General features: G+C 39.0%; 1 protein-coding gene across 3 annotated transcripts in view; it reads left to right on the top strand.

Annotated features, from left to right (window-relative positions):
• Positions 1–23,719, top strand: part of LOC136881294 (ABC transporter F family member 4) — a 59,237-nt gene extending 35,518 nt beyond the window's left edge. For all 3 annotated transcript variants that reach the window (XM_068229298.1, XM_068229297.1, XM_068229299.1), the window contains exons 5-8: positions 6,078–6,355; positions 16,011–16,184; positions 17,444–17,742; positions 22,688–23,719. In XM_068229298.1, coding sequence (XP_068085399.1) covers positions 6,078–6,355; positions 16,011–16,184; positions 17,444–17,742; positions 22,688–23,649 — 1,713 coding nt within the window. In that variant the 3' untranslated portion in view covers positions 23,650–23,719. The remainder of the gene's footprint in view (positions 1–6,077; positions 6,356–16,010; positions 16,185–17,443; positions 17,743–22,687) is intronic.
• The last annotated feature ends 3,492 nt before the right edge of the window (positions 23,720–27,211 follow it).

Genomic DNA, 27,211 nt, shown 5'->3' with positions numbered 1-27,211 from the left:
TAATAGAAACACTGTCAATGATTAAACCATAAACTACTTTGTCAGAGACTAAAACTTATTCCGTTAAAATTTTTAAAATTAAAATGGTTCATTTAAAATTGTTGGTAGAATACCAAAGTGACGACGACATAATGCCAACAACATGAGGGCATGAAACACAAGCACAAAAATGAATGTCATAAATACAACATGTTCAAGGCCACTGATGAAATCTTGAAGTATCAGTTGAAATATTGCAGAAGTTATAATATGAGACTGAGCCAACAGAAGGACGGCTACCAACGCAACAGTAGATAGCAAATGACAGCTTTCAACAAACATAGAACATTTTCCAATACTGTATCTACTGACATTTCCTGACAAGGTCTCAGACAATAATATTGCCTCCCGGTGCTAAGGGCCCCTTCTGCAATATAACAACATGTTAAATGTTAAAACTGTTAAATGTTAACTGGTGACACCATCAACATGTTAAATGTTAAATACTCTTTCATTTAACATTGTGTCCACACTTATAAGCATGTTAAGCTTGACTTCACCGGGCTGAGTGGCTCAGACGGTTGAGGTGCTGGCCTTCTGACCCCAACTTGGCAGGTTCGATCCTGGTTCAGTCCAGTGGTATTTGAAGGGGCGCAAATACGTCAGCCTTGCATCGGTGGATTTACAGGCACGTAAAAGAACTCCTGCGGGACAAAATTCCAGCACCTCGTGGCATCTGAAAAACCATAAAAGTAGTTAGTGGGACGTAAAGCAAATAACATTATTATTAAACTTGACTTCCTTTGTTTATATACAGGTAGTTCATCATATCAGTTTGTGGTAATAAATTCAGGTGGTGTCTTGTATTTTCAAACAAGGACAATAGACTAAGATGAAGAGGATTTGACCTTTGTTATTGCCACTATTGCTTCTTGGAAGATCTTGAGAATGAAGGAAAGGAGAATCTAGATACGACAATATCTCAATAAAAGGCACAGTGTGGATGACATTCTGATTGAGCTAAAAGTAGAAGACAGGTTTGGATTTAAAAACTTTCTGAGAATGTCTGAGCATGATTTTAATGTAGTTTTGGAAAAAACCATAAGAAAGGAGGAGACACAGTTACGAGCAGCTATTCCACCTCACCTGCATCTTGGGGTAACTATGCATTTCTGCACAGTATAATCTTTGTCCACTGTCGTCCGCAACTTCCGACTTTTCTGAAGTTTTTGCAGTTCTCGACTGTACTGGGAGCAGAGGGAGGTTAGGTTTTTTCAGTGCACTTGCGGGAACAATTATAGATAATTTCGAGTTCCTTTAAATTGTCAGCTTTCCTCGATTTATGTCAGTATTCCTTCAATGAGACATCCCAGAAAGAAGGCCTTTCCATTATATCATTAATTAAGTCCAGAGTGATCTCCTTGCTTCACTCCATTTCTGGTTATAAATTTTAGTATACTGCAGAGAGAACGACACACATGCGCATACTGTATTTGTAGCTTGTAACTATAATCCTACTTTTTTTTTTTTTTTTGAATATTGAATTTTCACGACTGCATTGTAATCGAAACAGACTTTCAACGTATTAGGTCGTGTTACGTACATGTAGTACGTGTTGAAGAGATGTTAAGTACAGAACAAAAATGGCCAGCCGGACACCAGTGGGATCCGAACCCACAACCTCCCGATTTCGCGTCGGTTGCTCTACCAGTTGAGCTATGGTGGCCTAGGCCATCTTTGTTCTGTTTGAAAGGATCTGAGCTACAGGTCTGGCAGATCCTCAGAGCGACTTAAACGCACTCTACAGTGTGCTAGCAGCAGTGCCAGACCAGGTAAAGTGCCGTGCCGCTAACTTTCTGCTGCCTCTCCCTGTGTCATTAACTTACCTTCATAACTGAATGTGTTTCTATAAACTCCACAATTTACAGGACATTCTATTTTCTCATGTTTCTCTTGAAGTTTCCCTATGTGCCAATGTTCCCTTAACACTATGCCACAGTTTTCCCTTGTTTACTTTATTGGCTTGGATGGATGAATTGTGATCCTTGTAAGGACAGAGGAGTTTGCTAACTATTCTCTTTTTCATTAATTTCATGCTTTGTTGAACTAATAAGAGTGAGAAGAAGGGTAATTCACCTTCTTCAGAACTACTAGATATTTTTAACCCAATTGCTTCAAGTTTAATGGTCCCGTGCGCTCGCTTACAGATCAGATTTAAATCATCCCCAACACCAGTAAGCCACCCAGTCAGAACTACTGTGCATTGCTATAAAAGAAATGTTATGAGGGGGGGATCAGATATAGACAGGATTTTATTTTTTATTTAAATTCATTTATTGAAAAACATAAGGCAATTACAATTTATTTTTCCACATAGTTTCCTGCTTTGGAAATGCATTTGTCCCAGCGTATCGGCAGCTTTTTGATGCCCTCATCGTAAAAAGAACAAGGTCGTGTCGCCAGCCAGTTGCGCATGAAGTCTTCCACGCTCTCCTCATCTTCAAATCGTTGCCCTCCTAGAGCTTCTTTAAGCGGTCCAAACAAATGGAAATCACAGGGCGATAAGTCCGAGCTGTAAGGGGGATGATGAAGTGTAGTCCAGTGCATTTCCTGTAGCTTGGAGACAGTTAGAGCTGCAGTGTGGGGCCGCGCATTGTTGTGGAGGAGGATGACCTGTCGAATTGGTTGGTCTCGTCCTTTGTGGCGATATACAACTCTCGCCTTGTTCAACGGCTCACAGTAGTAAGCAGCATTGATTGTGCGTCGCTCATGCGAAAAATCAATCAGCAAAATGCCTCGCCGATAAAAAAAAAATGTTGCAAGAACCTTGTCAGTTGACAGTCGAGTCTTGGCTTTCACTGGTGCTGCCTCCCCTTTCCTCCGCCGCTCCTTATTGGCTTGTGTAGTGGTGGACCCATGTTTCGTCACAGGTGATGTTCCGACTCAAAAATGCATCACCTTCTTCCGCAAACCTTGCTGTAAGCCTCTGACAGACCTCCAAACGTCTCAATTTCAGATTTTCAGTCAAAAGGCGAGGGACCCATCTGGAACACACTTTACGGAACTGCAGGTCATTTGTGATGATTGCTTGACAACTCCCATAACTGATTACGACTTGTTCTGCAATCTGATACTCTCGCCCGTCAGTAGTCATCAGTAATATCTTTAATCGTACGAATGTTTTCGTCTGTAATGCTGGTCTGAGGACGGCGATCGTGTTGCTGATTTTCCACACGTTCTCGTCCTTCCTGGAACTTTTTATGCCAGGCAAATGCACGCATCCTTGACAATGTTTGATCATCGAACTGTGCAGTCAATCTTTGGCAAATTTCCACCACTTTATCGCCTTCACAAGCAAGAAATTTTATAATTATGCGTTGCGCAGTGGAGGGGTGCACCTGTTGCTCCTATATCGTGAGCGTTACTGATGAAACTGCAGGAAATATCTAACAGCACGTTCTCCCCACTCCTAATGGTCCCGCCTAAGCATAGCAGAAGCGCAGGGCCAGTCCTACCAACTGTTGATGTTCAGGAACAAAACTCCTGTTTATATTTGATCGACCTTCATATAAGTGAAACAGCAACCAGAATTTTCACGTGCAGTTTTCATTGAAGCATTCAAAATAATTGTATTCAACAGCATTGATGGTAGAACGAAGATTTTGTGTAGTAAATCTTGAAATATTCGGATACATGTAGAGGCACTTCACACTATTCATTGTCTCTCGAAAAATTGGTGTCTCAATACAAATGAGCCCAATATAATTGGATGCACAACCATGAAGATACTGTGAGAGGGGAAGGAGGAACACTGGATTCCCTAATTAGTTGCTTTCTCCGCTGGAAATCATATTGGCAGTCGATGCTAAGCAAATTTTACGTTTTCTACGATAGACTCCTTTGAAGCAAACTGGATCCGAAGAAGATGATAAACATCCATCGTGAATACTTCACAGATCCAAATGAAAATTCCACAATGGGGAGTGTTTCACATGGTTCGGGAATGTGATCCAATAACATAAGACCGGGAAGGCTGTCGCATACAATAACGAGAGAACTAATGTTACAAGTAATGAATTTCATCTTGGTCCGTGGTGGAATATATATATATAGTAAGAGTCTGTACATTGCTCAGAATTTAAAAATAATGGTATTTCTGTATAGGTTGTGTCCACCGTAATAAGGAAATGCACCTTTTACTTTTCCGTAATTTCTGTATGTATGTATGTATGTATGTATGTATGTATGTATGTATGTATGTATGTATGTATGTATGTATGTATGTATGTATGTCTACGCATCACGAGAAAACGGCTGAAGAGAATTTAATGAAAATCGGTATGTACAGTCGGAGAATGAGCCACTACAATCTAGGCTTTAAATCATTTTATTCATGCTGAGCGAAATGGTAGTCTAGGGAAAGGCCTAAAATTTAACTCTCAAATATTTATGTTCTTAGTGGCCCTGCCGATAAATACTGCATAATTAAAGTTATATAGAATTAAATTTCCGATCATTTATGGCTTACACATTTTTACCGTACAGGCTATGACAAAAGAGATATTCATGAAGTTGTACGTTCATTGCTAAGTCCATATCAAAGCCGAGCCATGGTAAACTGGATAAACAGAATTTAAAGAAAATCGGTATGCAGAGTCGGGAAAAAACTACACTCTAAGCTAAAAACAATTTTTGGATTGATCAGTGTGCACTTATGACCTGGTCTAGAATTACAATTTTGGCCTATTCCAAATGATAGCACCACAATTCACCAAATAACTCAAAATTTAACTCCGAAATGGGCCGTTTATTAAGAAAAGCTTCTTCCTCTTCACTTTCATTAAATTCTACATTCATTTTATTCCAAATTAGCAGCCAAGAAGGAGTTTCTCCTCTGGCTGGAGGAAAAATTTGCCTCCAAGTCAGATAGACCCCCCCCCCCCCCCCTTCTCACCCCCGCCAGTATCGTGAACTGAGATTTTCCAACTCATCGGGTACTCCTAGGAAACAGACGGGTACAACCTGGGATATCAGAATGGAGAGGGTAAAGTGGACCTTAATTTCGTCCTCATTAGTGTCAAAGCTCTTTTCACTGTCTTTTTCCATGTGGATCTGATAATTGTTCCATGGCGTAAATATTTGTTTAAGGCCTGGCCAGTGCTCGCGTGAATGTCGTGCCAAATGAGTCGAATGGGTTAATATTAATTATGACTGATGCTGTCTTGAAACCAACTGGATGTTAAAAGCTGCCCACGATCAGTTTGATATCACTGACCATCGCAGCAAGCAGCACCATCTAAACATGCGTGCAGTCCACGTTCTGTTTGACTGAAGCTTTTTCCTTTCTTATAGGGTCCATGCTTTTTCTTCTTTGGTTTTTATATGTTTTTTTAAAGAAAAGTCAGCTCTTGATAACAAATACTGGAGGGGTGGAGAGTCTGTTCCAAGTTATGAAAAGGCTGTGTTATCAAAGGAAAAGAAAGTTGTGTCTAAGGAATGAAAACTAACACTGTACTTTATAGTAATATTATACTGAACTTTAATGTGACAAGATATGTAGGTCAGCACTGGCAAGTAATATGATTTATATATCATTATTTTTGCTTTGGTAGGTAATTTCCAATTTCAAATTATGCCTGATACACAGTAATAAAATTTTGAGCAATTTTCTGTCCTCTTGGAAATTTCTTCCTTGATGTTACCTTTCCCAGTTAGCTTACTTCCTAGGTATTTAAAAGCATCTACTTCTTTAAGAATTTTTCCATTACACCAGCTGATGAGCCCAAATCGACACACTGGAGTGAAACACTGGCAACCAAGAATGAGTAGGCTGGAAAATTTATTTTTCGGTAAGGGACCACTTATATTGGAATTACCTTATTATATAGATTAAACCAATCAAGAAAAATGTATTCATGGGGCAGGGTAAAAGTATCTTATAAAGACTGCCACCATGACAATTTTAAATACAGTATACAAAAAATGTACTTGTTGAGCTGTGTAACAATATTGTTGCCCTGCCAGTAAATGTAGATTTTTGTCTGTGTTCTGTTGAAGTGCTTTTTCTCATGATGGTTTTTTTTTTTTTTTTAAAACAGGTAAACCGTGGTTTATTGCAGTATCTATCCCTTGACCTGTTTGGAGTGTACAGCACATTCACAGCTCTTGTCCCTCAAGTACCTCGGGATCCTCAGGTGTACCTCCCCACTCGACAGATGTTGGAGTGGGTGCTGGTGCGCACACAGGGATTTGCGAGACTCTTCTGCTTCATTGCTCAAAAGTGTCGAGAAGCTGCACGCCACTTCCACTTCCTTGTTACGTTAGGACACACTTGGGAAACTGCGTTATTGTGCATGGGACTGGCTAGCAGAATATGGTTAGTTACATTATATTAGCAATAGCTTTCTTTGTTCTGTTTATGTGCACGTTGAAGGTGGTGTGCACTTACTACCTTTAGTAGTAACCTTGCTTTGTGGACTTCCGTTCTTTTCAACTGGTATCTATTCATTCATTGTTTTTGTTCTCCCCTTCAGTACCTGGTAATCTTTTGTTAAGAAGGAAGCCATACTTTCCCGTGTCGACTCGGTTAAACGCAACTTAAAACTCTTCAATCTGTCGAACACACAAGTTAAATATAAATATTATACACAACAGAACTGTGAAAAAACATGAAAGAACATCATCAGGTTCTAATCATTATAAAATATTCTGACTCGTTGGCTGAACGGTCAGCGTACTGGCCTTCGGTTCAGAGGGCCTCGGGTTCGATTCCCGGCCGGGTCGGGGATTTTAACCTTAATTGGTTAATTCCAATGGCATGGGGGCTGGGTGTATGTGTTGTCTTCATCATCATTTCATCCTCATCACGACGCGCAGGTCGCCTACGGGAGTCAAATAGAAAGACCTGCATTTGGCGAGCCAAACCCGTCCTGGGATATCCCGGCACTAAAAGCCATACAACATTTCATTTCATTATAAAATATCAAAGCCATCTTGATGATGATACTGCTTGTTGTTTAAAGGGACCCTCAAAGCCATCTTATTAACAGTGCTGATGGTAGTACTCATTATTATAATTAATCATATACAGTCGTATCAGCACACTAAATTTTATTTCAAAACTGGGTTTTCAGACTCCAAGGTCCATCATCAGTGTTGAATTCTTTTTTTTTTTTTAACATTTGATTTCACATGAGTCTGTTGTTGCAGTGAGTTTAAGTTTTAAATAGTTAAATTTATTGTTGCCATAAGACCGATCTGTGTCGGTTCGATGTAAAGCAAATAGAAAAAATGTTAAAATGGAGCCCTGTTGAGATCAACTGTAAAAAAATAAAAAAAAGTGTAAAAGTAGGCACACAATACATCAGATTCTCTGAAGTCACCCTCAATTTATGTTTTTCACTGTTTAATATTTAGGGATTTAAATTCCAAAACTTATCTTAATAATATCTTGCTTTGTCTCCAGTCCATCATTAACTGCGAGGTGTTTGGGTAACCATTGCTCTGTCATTGGGGTGGGTCGAAGCTGTAGTCCATTGACCTACTATCATCATGTGACATCCCTTCTCCCGCCAGGTTATGCCCCTCTCCTTGATACATCATCGACACGTTGTTTATTATTTTATTCCTGTTGTTGTTACTTTTTTATTATTATTAATTATTAATTTTTTGCTCATGCCCAGCTAAGGAGTGCGTGTGAACTTATTTAGCACAACATTCCTTCTTGTCTTCTCAAAATCTCTTCATCCTTTCGCTGTTCTTCAGTCCATCCTGTAGCTTGTCTTGTAGGTTGATCAGCAAATTTGTGTTTGTTATGAGATTTCTGATTTTTTTTTTTTCTGTCTGGCATGATTTCTTCATTTATACCAATTTCCTGAAGATCTTTTTTTATTTCTGAAAGCCAGTTGTTGTGATTTTTTTAGAGATACTGCAAGATTTGGTATTTTCTTTGTTATCCTATTGTTATCCATCCTGATCAGGTGACCATAGAATTTTAATCTTCTTTTCTTAATGGTGTCTGTGGTTTTATTATTATTATTATTATTATTATTATTATTATTATTATTATTAGCTGCCTCTGTGGATCAGTGGTAGAGTGTCAGCCTCCGGATCCCAAGATAGCGGGTTCAAACCCGGCAGAGGTAGTCGGATTTTTGAAGGGCGGAAAAAAGTCCATTCGACACTCCATGTCGTACTATGTTGGCATGTAAAAGATCTCTGGTGATACATTTGGTGTTTACCCGACAAAATTCATTAAATATCAGCCATAGACGCCCAAGAGAGCTTCGGTTTACTCGGTCTGCCATCTAGTGGGCCTAGAGTAAAACGGAACGTCGAAATTTACGAGCAGACAGCCAGATGGCGTCAAACTGAAATGTCTGCACACGGTAGCCGAGGCCATACGATTATTTTTATTATTATTATTATTATTATTATTATTATTATTATTATTATTATTATTATTATTATTATTATTATTATTTCTCGTATTTCAATTCTTTATGTAAATTTAGGCTACATTTACCTGAAAGTCTTTCGTAGAACTATATTCATAGTTATTATTAAGGGATAGTCTAACGAGATTTTTAATGGCTTGTTTACTTTTCTCCATGTGCAATTTACGTTTATGTAAACTGCTTTCGTGGAACTACATTTGTTGTTTTTTTCTTCCTGAACCATGTGTTGTTTCCTATTATTAGTTGGTTTCTCTGGCAGAAGTCTATTAACATATCCCCTTCCTGATTCTTGTTGCCATATCCATATGACCCAAGAATCTCTTCTTTTCTTAGTCTCTCTCTTCCCACTTGTGCATTCAAATCTCCCATTATAATTACTTCTTTGTCTTCTTTGTAGCATATTTTATTGATCATGTCTACTCTGCAGTTCAGTTTTGGAAGGTGTGGGCTAGGGGTTAGAATTCACCCATGCTAACCTCTGCCTGTCGTAAAAGGCGACTAAAGGGGGACTGAGTGGCTGCCGGTATAAGTACCCCTGCCTTGCAGTGTCATCAACAGCCTCCTCCGAGGGTGGATAAGCAAATTTAGGTAACGGCACTCTCTTGTCCTTTGGGTGAGAAATTGCTCTTAAAGCCGGATGAACCAATACATATTGGTCAATGGTATAGAATGGAGAAGGCAACGGGAAACCACTCCATTAAGTATTCTAAGGATATCGCAAGTAGAATGCAACCACGGAAGCTGACATTAACGAGGAAACGTTAACTACTGATCATGGATTTCGGAACCCAAGATCTGGCAGGAGAGGTAAGAGGGCTTCATTAGCAAGCAAAATTCCTCTAAAACTGCCATGAAGATGGGAATGTGGAATGTACAAAACCTATTGAAAGCAGGAAAACTGGATGAAGTGAAAGACCAAATGAGGAAGAATGAGATAGGTATATTAGGTATAGGGCCTATGTGAGACAAGATGGGAAGGAAATGGAAATTTCTACAGCGATGAGTGTAGAGTAATTTATAGTGGTGGAGGGAAAAGAGGAAAGCATGGAGTGGCACTTATAATATGAGGAAAATGGTCAGATAATGTTTGCAGTACCTACCATGTCAGCGACCGGTTAATGATGGTGAAAATTAATAGTGCACCTGTGGACTTGGTAATAATTCAGACATATTTCCCAACATTGGCTCATGACTTGGAAGAAGTGGAGATTATGTATGAAGATACTGAAGAACTATTAAAACTGACTAAAGAAAAAGATAATGTTGCAATAATGGGCGATTTTAAAGCAATAGTGGGATCCCATACAGGCAATAAAACAGTAGGAAACTTTGGCCTGGGGGAAACAAATGAAAGAGGTGAAACCTAGGTAGATTTCTGCAGTCAAAATGATATGGCTATTACAAACACATTATTTGAAGTTACTCATAGAAGAAGGTATACGTGGGAGGTGCCAGACAAACGACAATTTCAGTTTAGATGATATACTTATAAAGCAAAGATACAGGAATCAGATAAAATCATGCTACAGCTATCCAAGTCCTGATAAAGATAGTGTTAGCCAAGTGCAACATTAGATTTAAATGAACCAAAAGATTTATCGAAAAGAAGTGGAGAGTAGAAGAAGTGAAAGAAGCAGCAACAAAGGTGGCTTTTGAAGAATGAACCAGTAAAGTAGGTAATGGAAGTGATGAGCCAGTGCAGTGGAATAACATCAAGGTGAGGACAATTGAAGCAACAAATGAACTTTCAGAAAAAAGGAAGTTGGAGCCCAGAAAACCTTTGATGACAGAAGAAATACTAAAACTAATTCAAGAAAGAAATAAGCTCAGGAAGGAAAACGGTGTAGATGACTACAAAAGGATTAAAAATGCAGGGAAGAAAACGAGAAATGGATCAAAAGCATTGCAGAAGAGATTGAAGAAGATATAAAAAAGGCAAAACAGGATCAAGTTTATAAAGTAAACAGTGCCCTAACAACATGAAAGACCAGTTATTCAGCGTAATAAATGAGTGCTTGTAAAGAGAAATTGTGCCAGAAGACTTCACACAATGCAGAACAATTACCGTACCTAAAATAGGAAGGGCAGTTAACTGCACCAATTATAGAACACTATCAATATTAATACATGCCTCCAAGATACTCATTAACATAGTTAAGAACAGAATAAAAGAAAAAGTAGATAAGTATGTTGGAGAAGACCAGTTTGGATTTAGAGTAGGCAGGGGAACAAGAGAAGCAATTCTGGCCTTGCACATGGTATTGGAAATGAACAGAACAACTTATCTTACCTTCATTGACTTAGAAAAAGCTTTTGACAATGTGAACTGCTTAGAACTATAAGGAAAATAGGACCGGACTGGAAGGATAGAAGAATGATTAATCAATTGTATCTGAACCAAAGCACAAAAGTAATCAACAGTCAGGTAGAAGAAAAGGCCAGGATTAGAAAAGAAGTTAGCCAAGGTTATCCCCTATCACCATATTTATTTAATGTGATAATTAAGGAAGCTGTTGAGATCATGAAGGAGAAGACAAAGGGAATAAAAGTCAGTGGTGAAAGGATACATTGTATCAGATTTGCAGATGACATCGTATTAATTGCAGACTCAGAAAAAGAAATGAATAAAATGCTGCAAGTCCTCTCAGACACTTTTAAACTATGGAAATTAAAAAGTAAACACATGGAAAACAAAAGTAATGGTAGTAGGAAAAATATGGAAGGTATGGAAACCAATATAAAAATTGATGATGTCAGAATTGATCAAGTGAAACAATTCTGTTATCTTGGTAGTATGATAACAGAGGATAATAGATGCTTCCTGGAAGTAAACAGAAGAATAGCATTGGCAAAATAGGCATTTACGACTGAGAAAAACATTTTAACCAGCACACACATGAATATAGATGTCAGAAAATCCTTTGTAAAATTATTTGTATGGAGTACATCGAACTTCTACAGTCAAGTCAGAAATCTTCTCTGGGACTGCAAAATACCACAGAAAGCAAAAACAATCATGTACCACACTTACTTCGTACCAATCCTCACGTACGGTTTAGAGACATGTACCCTACTAAACAAAGACTTCAGTAGAATCCAAATAACTGAAATGAGATTCATTAGAACCATGAACCAAACAACCTGAAAGGACAAGGTCAGAAATGAAGTGAATAGGAAAGTAGCTGGTATTGAGGTTCCTATTATCAGTGTCGTAAAGAAACGCAGACTTCAGTGGTATGGGCACGTAATGAGAATGAACAGGGAAAGACATGCCAGAAAATATTTCGACCTTAATCTCGTAGGAAGAATACCACAGGGAAGACTAAGAAAACGTTGGATAGAGACTGTAAGATCAGATGTGGAGGAGAGAGGATACGAGTTGGAGGATGTACTGGATCAGAAGATGTATGAAGACAGAAGGAGATGGCGGCGCTTGTACACCACACCCGGGAAACTGGAGTTGGGAAATGATGATGATGATGACATTACAGAATGGAAGTGAGAGTTGGACTCTAGGTAAATTAGAAACGAATTGACTTGGTAACATTTCCTTCAGCCAGTATGGCATTGCCAAGTAGACCAATCGTACTTCACCCACACCATGCTCAATAGCTATTTGCAAGTGCTGAATGACTAGGTGTTTTAAATCAGTCTTCGTGCATTAATGTTGAATTTCATTGGAGATTGGAATCAGGCTAGCTACACCGGGAAGCTATAGGAAAAAACTGAGAAGTGATGCCGTTGGCTTGAAGGGAGCGAAGTTGAAAATAAAAAGGATCTTGAGACTTTTACTGGAAAAAAAATGGATAAGCTGGGCGCGCCTGTTGGCCAACCAATGAGAGAAACTCACTGTAAATATTTTAATATTGCAGAGGTATTAAATATTGCTATATAATGGATAAAGCAAACAGGTAGCTGAAACTAATCCACATTTTTTCAAGTTAATTAGCTTAATCATATAACTGGAATGTGCTGTATAATTTGCTTGAAAATGTTTCCTGTGTACATACCTGAAGAATTTGGTAAATAAATGTTTCCATATGATCTTTCAAGAAAAGTAAATTGGAAAGTGTTGTGAGACTGATCTTGTTCAAAAGCAACTTCTGACATTTCTGAAATCTAAGTACATTTATTTATTTATTTATTTATTTATTTATTTATTTATTTATTGATTTATTTATTTATTTTGGTTAGCAAGCATGAAACCATAAAATTGATTACATTGAAACAACATCGTTGGTATAGAACACAAATTTTTTAATTTATTTTTCATCTCCTGGAAAAACTTGGAATTGGAAATGTTGGGGTTTGAATTAGAAATATGTTCATCATTTTGGGATATTATCAGTAATTTTTTCTTCATCCCCTTATTTTGAGATGATTTTATCCATTAATGAAGGTTTGTTATTGTCATTTATGGCAACTTTTAAAATAATTTGATATTTCCTTTTTTTCATATGCCTGTTAACTTCTTCTCTTCAGAAGCATGTCACATCTAGTCTTTAGCAAGAATGACTGAAGAGTATACTAACCCAAGTCCTGTGTAAAAGCTGTAAAGCTGCACAAAATGTCATTGTACTCATTTATTGTAGTTAAAAAAAATATTTACTGGAACTCTCCTTATTAATTCAGCACTCATTAAACAAACTTGTACTGAATGTCAAAAGCGACATCCTCATATTCCTGATATGCTGGTTTGTAAGCTGAATGCACCCTTTTCGCAGCTATGACTTCACATAGTTACGGCTGTGGTTTAAACCTATCCACTCTGCTTATGAAGATATATCACCAGGCAAGTTGGTCGTGTGGTTAGGGTCGTGCAGCTGTGAGCTTGCATCCGGGAGATAGTGGGTTCAAACCCCACTGTCGGCAGGCCGGAAGATGGTTTTCCTTGGTTTCCCATTTTCACACCAGGCAAATGCTGGGGCTGTAACTTAATTAAGGCCACGGCTGCTTCCTTCCAACTCCTAGGCCTTTCCTATCCCATCGTCGCCATAAGACCTATGTGTATCAGTGCGACGTAAAGCAAATAGCAAAAAAAGTGAAGATATATCCACTTGATCTTGCAATCAACAGCCTGTTACTCTTTGTGGTGTGGATCTCGTTGATTGTGCTGAAAGCTTGTTCTGCTGTTGAGAAATTGTGTGAACATCTTTTTTTAAAGGCAATTGCAATTTCCTTGGGCTCTATATACTTCCTGAAATCATTTATGTATCTCCTCTTCTCTGAAATATGGAAGAAATTGCAATGGTTGCGGACACTTTCATCACATTAGCGGATATCTACAGTAAAAGTGGAAAACCAGTTATTTCTCAGTGCTCTTTAAATAACAAAGGCTAACTAATTGAGACGGTAAAGGCATGCTCAGTTTGCCTGGAGGGATACGGATCCAATTCCCCGTCAGGAAATGATATGGATGTAGATTCCCCTACGGAATCTGAATTATTTGTCCTGAATGAGTAAATTTATAATGCCAGTATAATGGGTCCATTATCGGACATTATAAATTTTCAGGTTCCCTAAAGGAATTTATATCCATATCCTCTGATAGCCGTCCGGCTCCATGGTTTAATGGTTAGCGTGCTGGCCTTTGGTTCAGAGGGTCCTGGGTTTGATTCCCGGCCAGGTCGGGTATTTTAACCTTCATTGGTTAATTAATTAATTAATTAATTAATTAATTGGGGCTGGGTGTGTGTGCCATCTTCATCATTAGTAGGGCCACATCCTCATAGACGTGCTGGTCCCCTATACGGCGTAAACTCGAAAGACCTGCACCAAGCCTCTTCGGAGGCCACACACCATTATTATTATGGAACGAAGCGGCCGTGGCCTTAATTAAGGTACAGCCCCAGCATTTGCCTGGTGTGAAAATGGGAAACCACGGAAAACCATTTTCAGGGCTGCCGATAGTGGGATTCGAACCTACTATCTCCCGGATGCAAGCTCACAGCCGCGCGCCTCTACGCGCACGGCCAACTCGCCCGGTTTATTATTATCTGATAGCCTGGCAAGCTTCAACTTTTCCAAAAGAGACAAAGACTCTCGTAGTGCATTGGTACTGTCGCTAGCTTCAAATAGCCTACGCAGTGGCCACCACGGTATGCGCTAGTCATGCGTCTTGGTAGGTGTGCTATTTACCAACTGACGAACCCAAATTAGCACACTGGTGCGAAATGCTGGCAACAGGATGAGTTAGCCGGAAAATTTATAATGTCCCTGTCAGGAAGTCGAGAAATTTAAAAAACAAGATTTCCACTTCTAGGGGTGCACATGGCACTACGGTTCACTCAGCCTACACGAAAAATGAGTACCAGGTTAATTCCTGTGAGCAAAGGCGGCCAGATCTAAAACTAACCGCTGTATCCCACTTAGTGCCGAGGTAATGGTTATGGATAGTGGAAGCCTTTACTTTCCACTCCTCCAAGGGCCATCATGGCCTGTATGGAGACAACTTTATGACCTTTGAATAAGTGATGATTTTTGTCTTTCTGTCATCTTCTGGCTGAAACTGGTCTTGGATTGAATACCTTAAACTTTGGACACTTTTGAAATTAAACTGCCAACAAATCTTACAGTTTGAAAGATAAAATAAAGTTATAGGCACCAAACTCTTAATGAGAGATTGCATTAAATATATGTAATGTTTAATTCAGATCGGACTTCATGTATGCCTGAAAAGTTAAAACATAAGGGTGTCCAAAGTTAGACCCTTGAGTGGGGTAACTTTGGACATGCTAAATTAAAATAACAACCTACATCAAATAATAACTATAACTTAATATTTTCACATATATTTTATCATAGTTTCCTTGCTGTACATGAACTCACAACTGACATTTGTACCTAAACTACTTGTGGAGGTTAATAAAACCAACACTTGTCCCTTGTCTTACAAAAATTCTGATTTCAGCTATCTACCAAATGGGATTTATAAAATCTTAAAGCAAGATCTGTCTCTCGTACTAACTTCGGTGAGGACAGATATAATATACAAAACATCCTCAACCAAAATTTGACATGTGCATCAGTAATTTTTAACAAAAGTGTCCTTTGCTGTTGATATTGATTTGAGGCCTAAAACCTCCAATTCTTGGGTAGAAATAATTTTGTTTACAACATATGCATGTCTATATACCTTCTTCTTTCTAGGAAAGACAGTTATGATAAAAGTTCCCTCTTTTATAGCTTCCCCACACGGTGATGTGACACTTTCAATTACTGTCTCCCTTGCTTCTTCGGAGACCGAGACCATTGATGGCCTGTGTGGTTTGGTAAGGTGTGTAGAAAACATGAATATTACGTCGGTTACTCTGATTCAAAAAACAAATGCATAGCGGTGGGACTTTCAAATCGCTGTACCAATGTCCAAAGTTTCTCCTGTGTCTAAAGTTACCCCATTTGATGGTACTCTGAAGAGTTTTTCCGCAAGTCTGCTATTTAAATTATTCACAAGGCTTCTTTACAAACCACATCATCATCATCATCATCTAAGGAAAAATATATTTTCTGGAATGGTATTCCAGTGCGTCTCGGTCCAACTACCTAAATCACTGATTGTACTATATTTAATTTCAGGTGTTTTGCCAAATACATGGTGACTTGTTCCTGTAACTGGTACTCGCAGCTGAAACCATTCCTACAAGATTTGAAGTGTACTGGTAGGAATTGGCTGCCATCTGATTATGAGTTTCCTGAAGATTTGATAAAATGGTTGGATGCTCCTTGGCTTACAGAACATCACAAACTGAAGTAAGTGGATTGTTACATAGCTGCTATTTTGTGAATAGTGTAGTGTAATGGAAGCATTTATAGGGAGTGTCTTTTTATGATAGCGGTAGTCAACTGCGGTGTATTGGTACGTGGGTAGAGTTCTGGGACAAATACGAGGGACGATCAATATATAATGCAACATATTTTATTTCTCAGCCAATGTTGGTTTTTAAAAATTGGAACTTTGTTTAGGACATCTTTGAATATTCCTACTTCATCTCATAGAGTTTCATTAAAATCGCATCTGTAATGGAGGTGTGTACCAAACAGAGAACAGTTATTGAGTTTCTTTTGGAGGAAAACCAGAGCATTACAGATATTCATAGGCACTTGCAGAATGTCTACGGAGACCTGGCAGTGGACAAAAGCATGATGAGCCTTCTCCATGACAACGCAGGACCTCACACACAGGAGCTCAGAAAACTTCAGTGTACTGTTCCTCCTCATCCACCCTACAGCTTGGATCTCGCACATTCTGACTTCCATCTGTTTGTCCCAATGAAGGATGCACTCCATGGGAAGCACTACGTGGATGATGGGGAAGTTATCGACGCAACATGACATTGGCTCCGACATTGACCAGTCGAGTGGTACCATGCAAGCATACAGGCCCTTACATTACGGGAGCGTAAGGCCGTAAAATTGAAAAAAATAGGGTGTTGTAGCAAACAGATTGGGGAATAACGTGGTGTATTTAAATCCTCAATAAAATCAACCTCCTCTTAGAAAAAAAAAGTGTTGCATACATATTGAACTCCCTTCGTACATTGTTGGAGCGAGCAGCACAATCCGTATCAAGGTCTTCTGAGTGATGATCTCATAATCTGCTAACATCAACTGTGGAAATTATAGACCTATATTTTGCAGCCCCCTTGTACTAATAGCCCATATTTTCAGAACAACTGGTGGCACCGGGCGAGTTGGCCGTGCGCGTAGAGGCGTGCGGCTGTGAGCTTGCATCCGGGAGATAGTAGGTTCGAATCCCACTATTGGCAGCCCTGAAGATGGTTTTCCGTGGTTTCCCATTTTCACACCAGGCAAATGCTGGGGCTGTACCTTAATTAAGGCCACGGCCGCTTCCTTCCAACTCCTAGGCCTTTCCTATCCCATCGTTGCCATAAGACCTATCTGTGTCGGTGCGACGTAAAGCCCCTAGCAAAAAAAAAAAAAAAAAAAAAAAAAAACTGGTGGCCACTTTAGGCAGGTTTCACTTTATGTATATAATTTTTTGTTTGCAGATCTCTGAATCCAAAGAAAGGTGTGGATAAAGTCCTCTCACGTTTAATGGGTCCTGCAGATGATGATGATGATGAAGATGTATTGGATGACTCTAGGATTGACATAATTGATTTATTTAGTGGGAAAGTGAAACTTGATGAAGGTTCAAACAAGGAACTGCTTGAAGTTGATGATGCAAGTGAGAGTAAAAATATTGATACACGATTACAAAATTTGAACAAGAAACCTGAAATAGCTCATGGGGAAGCCAAAAGTATTACTTCAGTTCCAGAACAATGGAATAAGGAAGATATTGGAGGTAAGCATGTTAATAATTGTTCTTTGTTAATTTCTTGGCTTTGACTATAGTTTCATAGAATGCTTTATTTGCTCAGTGCCAAAGCATTTTGTTTCTGATCTTAGCTCTTCTTGAGTTCTGATCATAGTTCTGAAGAATTTTCACTTCTACTTTCATAACCTTGCTAATGTCTCCACTAGTTTAAGGCCATATTTCAAGGCTTGTTGTGATGACTGGCACAAAAAGATTCTTTCTATAGGAGCTATGTAATTAGATAGTGAAACACTGGCTATTTCTGAACTCTTGGTGATTCCTGTAGAATATTCATTCTTGACACGCCCAAGTTTTGGAAATAATATACAGTATTCTTTTGTTCTTTATCGTAGCTTCTTGTTATAAGATGTATTTCTTTTTTTTTCCCCCCCCGTTACTTTGAATAGTTATTTCAATCTCAGTATTCTCAATCATTTGAATATCTGGCATCCAACCTCATTTATGCCCATTACCCCGAGGTGCCAACCATTACGGATTTTCTGTAATTATTACGGATTTCATCTCACGATTATGGCATTATAGTAAAAGGGTAAATTATTGCGGAAAAGCAACTTATCAACAAGAAAAAAGGGAAAGAAGAAAAATGCAATCTTTTGAGCATTACTGCTAAACTCTCCTTGTTTCAGTGCTTGTGAGTTGGCTGCTAAACTTATTTCATCCTCATATCCTTTTGCTACCCATGAGCATTGTGAAATTCGTTGTGAATGAAGGAGTTCTACCCTGCTCTTCTCCACTATAAAACTTTGAGTGATGTTGTATTTGCAGTATTAAGTGAACTTACAGTAACTCTTCCACCGAAAGAGTTTTTAGTGTTGAAGAGAGATATCAGACGGAATTCCAGCTCATCTACACTGGAATCATTTAAGGTTCAGAACACAAAAATGTCATACGGGTGGGGGGGAGGATGCTTTAAGAAAACACACACTGAAACTCCGTTGCTGGGTACAAAACAAGCTACAAGGAATGTTTTATCACAGAACTAACAAGTAATATACTGTATAGATGTTATTGTGTAATATGATATACTTTAGAATAGGTTGCTTTTAGGATGTTAAAAGGGGGTCTCATTATTGAGAAGAAAGGAACACAGTTTGGATTTGACTGTAAAGTTGTCTGTAATGTTGGGGGAAATTACTGATGATAATGTGTGCCAGGCTGAGTGCCTGAGACAGTTGAGGCGCTGGCCTTCTGACCCCAACTTGGCAGGTTTGATCCTGGCTCAGTCCGGTGGTATTTGAGGGTGCTCAAATACGCCAGCCTCGTGGCGGTAGACTTAATGGCACGTAAAGGAACTCCTGTGGGACAAAATTCCGGCACCTGGGTGTCTCCGGAAACCGTAAAAGTAGTTAGCGAGATGTAAAAGCATAACATTAAAAAAATGACTGATAACTTCAAAGGTTGGCACCTATGCCATTGCCTTTGCTTTACTTGTGCTTTGTAAGGTTTTGTCCGTATAGGCTGAGTTTCGTTGTCATGAATATTCTCCAATCTTTATGATCTTAATGAAAACTTCATGTCCTTTTCTTCTATGTGGAGTGATTTCACACTCACACCTCAAGTAGGGGTAAAGTACATGTACGTTTTCAACCACATACTGGCCCTCGTGATAGTCTTGTCCAATTGCTTTTTAACTGTAACTTAATTGTGGATTGCAGGAATAATGCAATAGTAATAATTATTCAGGAGATATAAAGTGGGATATTACGAAGTTTATCAACCTTTATACTTACACTATTGTAGTGCAACAGTTAGCACTGTTTGTTTGATTTTCAATTTTGTTAGATTTTCTGTTCTATGTTTTGGCACATGCTTTATTCTTGGTTGCATTATCTTGGTTTCTTTCACGTAAAAACTATTTGATGGATTGTGCTCAAATTTGGCAAGCATTCAGATTTTTTTCTTTTTTGCTAGTTGCTTTACGTCGCACCGACACAGATACGTCTTATGGCGACGATGGGACAGGAAAGGGCTGGGAGTGGGAAGGAACTTGCCGTGGCCTTAATTAAGGTACAGCCCCAGCATTTACCTGGTGTGAAAATGGGAAACCACGGAAAACCATTTTCAGGGCTGCCGACAGTGGGGTTCGAATCTACTATCTCCCAGCATACAGACTGAACCCTTGGTTAACATATAGGCTACTTACTGTCACACTGTATCTTAAGGGGGCCATGCAGGGAAATAAAACATGAAGCAAGTCATGGGAAAATGTACACCTGGGACCCTTAACACATTGAGGTCGAAGGCCATACGCTGCATGCGCTGTGTCACTTATTGCAGAGAACGAACCCCATGGGCATACATTCTCTGGTTTTCATCGTTGTTACTATGAAACAAAAGTACAAAGTACTACGTGGGTTGATTGGGACTGCAATATAAGATTTGGTTCATATAGTTCTTGAAAAAAAAAAAATGTAGATGGCTATAAACTACAGCTCTACACATCATATTCTTCCTTTCAAATTGTGTCAAAGAGCTATGTTGACTGGACAACAGTGTGCACATAATGGCAGCCGCGCGTGAACATAGACTGCACGACAGTGATTTATACCAACTGTACAGACCTAACAGGTCACACATAATATTGGTATACTAATTATTACGTAAATTTATCTCTTGTACAAATAATTCTGAATGGCCTAAAAACTACAGAGACTCAATATTTTAATAGTTATGGATATACATTGAACTTGTTTACTAAATTTAATCCACTATTTTGATGGTAAGGGATCTATCAATTGTATTACAGTTTTTACAAATATGAAGTAAAAAGCATGAACTCAAATATAGTGAAACAAAAATTTACCAGAGTTCAAAACTAGTATTTAATTTAAAAATCCAAATTTAGTGAAAAAATGGCCAGTCTGGAGGATTAAAATGTATGAAAGTGAGTCTAAATGGTTAGTCCTATTAAACATTGGAGCACAGCAAGTATACTTAAAATTCAATTTGCCAGAAGAATGTTTATATGAATTTTCTTCATCACTCTAACAGCTTTTGAAAAAAGAATGTTTTTCTGTGTTTTGGCATATGCTTTTGAGGATTGGAGTATGATGCCTCACTTTGAATGAATAAAATAAGCCACAAAAGGGTGGAAGCTGCTCCATTTAATTCAAGAACAGTTCAATATGCAACATGTGTGATTCATTGCGCCTACTCACGCTCTTGCCTTTTCTTTACTTTTTGAAGCAACGCAGTACAAACCATATACAACTGTCTCTGCTTCAATTTGAGGACTGTACACTAGTGTTGCTTGTGAGTCTATCTTATTTTAAATGTCTTTGATTGGTAAGGAAAATGAATAGGTTAAACAAAAGACAAAACAAAAACAGGAACACACTCTGCAAGCTATCATGGCATGGATGTTCACTGCAAGATACTGCACTAATATAACAGAGATAATTTTACCTCTCGCTCAGCCACCGGCTAAATAAGTCTTTAAAAAAAGCTCATTTAATTTGTTAATATTTCTGGTGTTCTGACAATTGGCAGGTTGTTTAAGACTTTGGAAAACCATAAAGACAGTCATTCTGAGGATATAAAGGAACAGGTGGAGAGTGAGTGCCTGCCCAACTCAATTGTGACTGGCAGTAGGCAAGGGGGCTGCCATTATAATGAAAACTCCCCAACTCGAGTGTGACCGGCAGTCGGCAAGGGGGCTGCCATTATAATGAAAACTCCCTAACTTGATTATGACAGGTAGTAGCAAGGGGCCCTGCCATTATAATGAAGACTCTCCATCCCGGGCTTCACATGAGAAACTACGTATGGCGACCTCCCCATCATGTTTCTCAGGTAACGCTAAAAGCCATACAATTTAATAAAATCGTACAATGTAGAATTCCATAGCAAAGCATGGTTGTATCAGCTAGTTTATTATATTATTATTGTATGACCTGGCACTTCTACACCCAGAAATCTCTCTTGAAATCATGTTTGCACTTAACATTAACAGGATTGCTGAGTTAACACATGTAAATCATAAGTAAACAAAGAGGTACAGTAGTAAATGTATTATTTCTTAATCTGCTTACCCTCTAGGGTTGGCTTTTCCCTCGGACTCAGCGAGGGATCCCACCTCTACCGCCTCAAGGGCAGTGTCCTGGAGTGTGAGACATTGGGTCAGAGAATACAACTGGGGAGAATGATCAATACCTCGCCCAGGCGGCCTCACCTGCTATGCTGAACAGGGGCCTTTGTGGGGGATGGGATGATTGGAAGGGATAGACAAGGAAGAGGGAAGGAAGTGGCCGTGGCCTTAAGTTAGGTACCGTCCCGGCATTTGCCTGGAGGAGAAGTGGGAAACCACGGAAAACCACTTCCAGGAAGGCTGAGGTGGGAATCGAACCCACCTCTACCCAGTTGACCTCCTGAGGCTGAGTGGACCCCGTTCCAGCCCTCGTACCACTTTTCAAATTTTGTGACATAGCCGGGAATCGAACCCGGGCCTCCGGGGGTGGCAGCTAATCACACTAACCACTACACCACAGAGGCGGACAGTAAATATATACTGAACAATAATACACTTTGTGATTTAATACACAAAATATCACACAACTAACAAACGTATCATTCGATCGGCACTCGCTCACTAACGAGCTTGCCTTGTATCAAAGGCCATGAAAGATGTTCACAGACTTCCCGTGTAATTGAACTTGGCAGATGGCTATCATGTCACTGCTAGGAAAATCACTACCAGACTGGTCCTTGGTTCAAATACTCTCATTGTATTTTCCAGTTCTGTTTATTAATAGTAAGAGGTCGAGTAAGTGGTAATTTTCCTACATGGCTGAAGGGTTTGTTTCATATTTTAATATCATAAATTAGTTCTAGTAGCTGTTGCTAAAGAATTGATGTTGACAGTTGAGAAAGAATATGTTGTTTGTGGAATATATAGGTTTTTTATATGTTGCAGAGAAGATATCTCGAAGCTCCATGAAGAGAATGGTTGCAAAGCTGGGGAAAGAAGCAGGGTTGGAACCTGAGAAAAAGAGGCAGAAAATTGAAACTCTAGTGAATATTTCACCTTTGAAACATGTGGAGGAAGTTGAACCCAAACAACAGGCAAAGAGAAAGGAAGTACATTTCATCACAAATGGTATCTTAAAGAAGGTGGAGGAAGAAGATGAAGAGGAGGAGGTGATATTATTAGAGGAGGAGGAGGAGGAGATGAAGAAAGGGAAGGAGAAGGAAGGAGAAGAAGAAGATTACTCTGATGTATTAGTTGAGGATCCAGAAGAGTCTACTGTAGCAACTGACAAAATGAAAAAATTAACTGTTAAATCCGTGAAGAAATTTAACTTAAAACCTCTAGAGGAAGGTCATCAAATTCATGATAGGAATTACTTAGGAAAAGGACTTTTACAAGACAAAAGTAAATTTGTAAAAAAGGAGCATAGTAGGATATCTAAGATACTTAGTGATAAGAGCAAAATTAATAGATTACAGGGTTCTCAGAACCTACGTGCCGAGGCTGGTCCACATAAAAAGCTAAAACCTCCCAAAACTAAAACAAGTATTCCTAAAACATCATATCCTCTGGGACATGAGAAGAACAGTGAATCTATTAGCAATTCAGGGCCAGTCCCAAGACAAGAAATTAATTTATTAACACACAACTCAAAAAAGCAGCATATAAATTCTCTTAAAACTGTAAATGACCTGGAGAGGTTTTTGAGTAGAGAGTCAAAATTACGTGACAAGTGCAGTAAAAAGTGTCTAACCCGTGAACTGGATAAACTACAGTGGAATATGTTCTATAATGCAATTTCAGTGTATGTAAATAAACTTAACAAAAAGAGTGTTAGGAAAGATAAAGAATGTTATGAGAGTTTGATGAAAAAGGCTAGAAAAGCTATCAAATTGAGAATACTTTAATTCTGATCTTTTTTTTTTTCAAGAGGATAACTGTCCGGAATAACTAGTATCTAGATATTTTTGTAATAAATATTTTATTTCTACATTATTAGTTTCTGTAGTACTTTCTTACCTTTAAACCCTGTTTAATTAGGTTGGTGATAGAAATCTTATATTTTCCAACTGTGCCTAAAATCAGGTACCATCAGGTCCATTCCTACTCACTGGCTCTCATTTTTGTCAGGAATAAAACCACTGGATCTTAAATCCATATCTGTAAATATAAAGCCAAAACAAGTCCCTAGGAAATGTCTACTTTTGTGCGGTATAATATTTAGAACCACCAAAGGATTTTGATAGTTTTTGCTATTGAATAGAACATTTATCAAGGAAGGTTTAAGTATGTAAAACGGTACTGTAATCTATAACAAAAAAGGAGCTGAGTAGTGGCTTGTAAACAGTAGACCACTGGGCGAATTGGCTGTGCGGTTAGGGGCACGCAGCTATGAACTTGCATCTGGGAGATAGTGGGTTCCAGCCCGAGTCGGCAGCCCTGAAGATGGTTTCCGTGGTTTCCCATTTTCACACCAGGCAAATGCTGGGGCTGTACGTTAATTAAGGCCATGGCTGTTTCCTTACCACTCCTGGGCCTTTCCTATCCCACCCTATCACACATGCTAGCGTGCGCTAGCCATGTAAGCTACTGCGACACTTGATCTACAGCACCCACTTCCCAGCCTATACAGTACCGAGCTCCCGGTCTGTGCGTCCATCTCCTGTTTTAAAGTACGTATTCTGCATATCTGTACTTGTTTTACGGGTTACTCGCGGTACCGATAATGAGTTAATAGTGGCGCTCACGATTCCTGCTGTCTTCTAGACCGTAAATGCACATCTCATTATATTACCTCGGTTTAGGGAGAGGGACCGATGTCTTTCAGATTTGTAGTAAATGTGAAGGGATGTATAAAACTGGATTGCAAGGGGCTGGTGGACCACCTGATATATGAGAACACCTTGTATACCTGTCAGTAAAAGGTAGCCTTCAAAAAGCATTTTAATTTTATAGTTTATCATAAAAATTCAGCCTTAGAATTAGAAACTGTATTTTGAGATTAATCACATAATCGTTACCAACATAAATTGTTTATTCATCTTGGGGAAAGAGCGAGCTGATAGACAGGCGATCTGAGGGACCTTAAAAAACACTGCACTGAAATATGTACTGTCCAGTACTTACGTAAGGAGGAAAACAACTAATGCCATATTCAAGAAAATATTTTATAAGTTCTGTCACTTAAATGAAACCAAGGTGGGTTGCTGGTTGCAGTAGTCCTCAACTTGTGGCTTTACTAAGCCATCATTCTCTGAAAACTGATATCATACCATCAACCTTTACATGATGCTGCTGACATAAACTCAAATAACTTTGATGCACTCAGGGGGAGGAAGGGCTGATTGGAAAAGTGAAAAGACTTTCCTGTACACAACAAATTGCTTGCAGCTTCCAACTGCCACGTGAAATGAGGATAACACTGAATAGATTTGGGATGTGCCATGGCAGGTGCAGGGAAACTGCCCACAACTGGAATATCTCATCTCCAGAAAGTTGTACTGTTCTATGTCAGAATTCTTAACATCATAAGAGTATCAGTTGAAGGCATATCCTAGTAGCTGGAGAAATTTCCTGTAGCTAACAACTGAAGCAGTTCAGTAGACTGAGTGCATAGACTTTGTTATAATATCATTTTAATACTGACATAGCTTAGTATTCCTTGTTACTATAGTTTATACATTGCACATAATGTGTATCTTATAATAAAATGTTTATTTTCTTGTGGAGCCATGAATGACGTATTATAATTCCTTTGATATTAATGATTGATGTAACTTACTTATTGATGAACAATAAGAAAGTATTCTTCAAAAAAGGATATCGCTATAGTACAACTTACTTCAAAAACCATGAAAGATGGAATAGTTTGTGAAATGATTCTTTCACAAAGGCCAGAGAGAACAAAGAGGGTTTGCTTCGCGTCTTCAGAAGAGAAAACTTGTCCATCGAAAATAGCTCTGGCAGACCAAAGTTGAGTGCGCAGCTATCAAAAGAATATTGGCAGCGCAAAAATGTTCGTTGAAATAATGTAAATTAAAAGAAAGAAATAATAAATGAATGTAAGCTCACTGGACAAAAATTAGTTGCCCTAGTGTGCACGCACAGGTGGACCGTTAAGCCTGTATAGATGGCGCAGCGAACGAGTCCTTCGCTCAACCGCATGCACACTGCCTGTGTGTGAGCATAAAGCGGTAGCGATCAGTGATACATTGATGGGGTCAGTTGGTGATTTAAATCCACCCACCCATCCAGTTTTGAATTGTGGTCAGTGGATGTTTTTGGGCGTTTAATTTGTCATTTCATTTCGTACCATTGGGGGCCGATGTCCTAGACGTTAGGCCCCTTTAAACAACAAGCATCTCATCATCATCATCATCATCATCATCATCATCAGTAATATGAGGTCACTCTTGAAAAGATTTTCTTCACACTTTCTGTTGCTGACCATAGGACACCTCGTAATCTGCCGGCCTTCCGGCTGAGCAGCGGTCACTTGGTAGGCCATGGCGTTTCGGGGCTGTTGCATCATGCTACATCTTTCGACCTAGGTTAGGTCATCTTCAGTTAATATACAGTTATGAAAGACTTCTTAAAATACAAACATATGTTGAACAAGTAGGGGCATACACAGGGGCTTATTGGGGGATAAATTCCCCCCCCCCAAAAAAAATTGAAGTTTAGGATTTGTGATTAATTGTGGCAACCTTGTAAATGAAGATTTTAGGTAGCTCATTGTTTTGCTTTTAATTTGAACTACGTATTTGCCAACAATATGTTGGTACTTCCATTAATAAGAGCCTCCAGGGCTCAGGTGGCAGCGCGCCGGCCTCTCACCGCTGGGTTCCGTGGTTCAAATCCCGGTCACTCCATGTGAGATTTGTGCTGTACAAAGCGGAGGTGGGACAGGTTTTTCTCCGGGTACTCCGGTTTTTCCCTGTCATGTTTCATTTCAGCAACACTCTCCATGACCATTTAATTTCATCTGTCATTCATTAATCATTGCTCCAGTGTAGTGTGACAGGCTTCGGCAGCCGGCACGATTCCTATCCTCGCCGCCAGATGGGGCTTCATTCATTCCATTCCTGACCCGGTCGAATGACTGGAAACAGGCTGTGGATTTTCATTTCCATTAATAAATATATGTAAATTCTAAAATCAATCATTCTAAACCAACGGACTTCGTTTCTGCACTTAACATCTTGCGACAGTGATATTTTCCTAACGATACATCGAATACTGAAACTGTTTGCTGTCTTACTGCCACACCAGAATGCTCTTTTTCATCTCTGAAATATTTAAAAGGTTATTTTCAGAATATGACTGCACAGGAAAGATTGAATGGGTTGGCTCTTCTGTATATGTAAAAAGTAGAATTGAGACCGTAGAAAATATAATCCATGAGCTGGCAAAAAACCCAGGAGATCTCTGCTATTGCAATTAACATGAATACAAAAAAGTCTCTTAATT

The sequence above is a fragment of the Anabrus simplex genome, chromosome 9 (assembly GCF_040414725.1).
Source record: "Anabrus simplex isolate iqAnaSimp1 chromosome 9, ASM4041472v1, whole genome shotgun sequence".
Taxonomy (NCBI): Eukaryota; Metazoa; Arthropoda; class Insecta; order Orthoptera; family Tettigoniidae; genus Anabrus; species Anabrus simplex.
The sequence above is the reverse complement of the archived record's forward strand: the minus strand, read 5'-3'. Positions and strand labels throughout refer to the sequence as shown.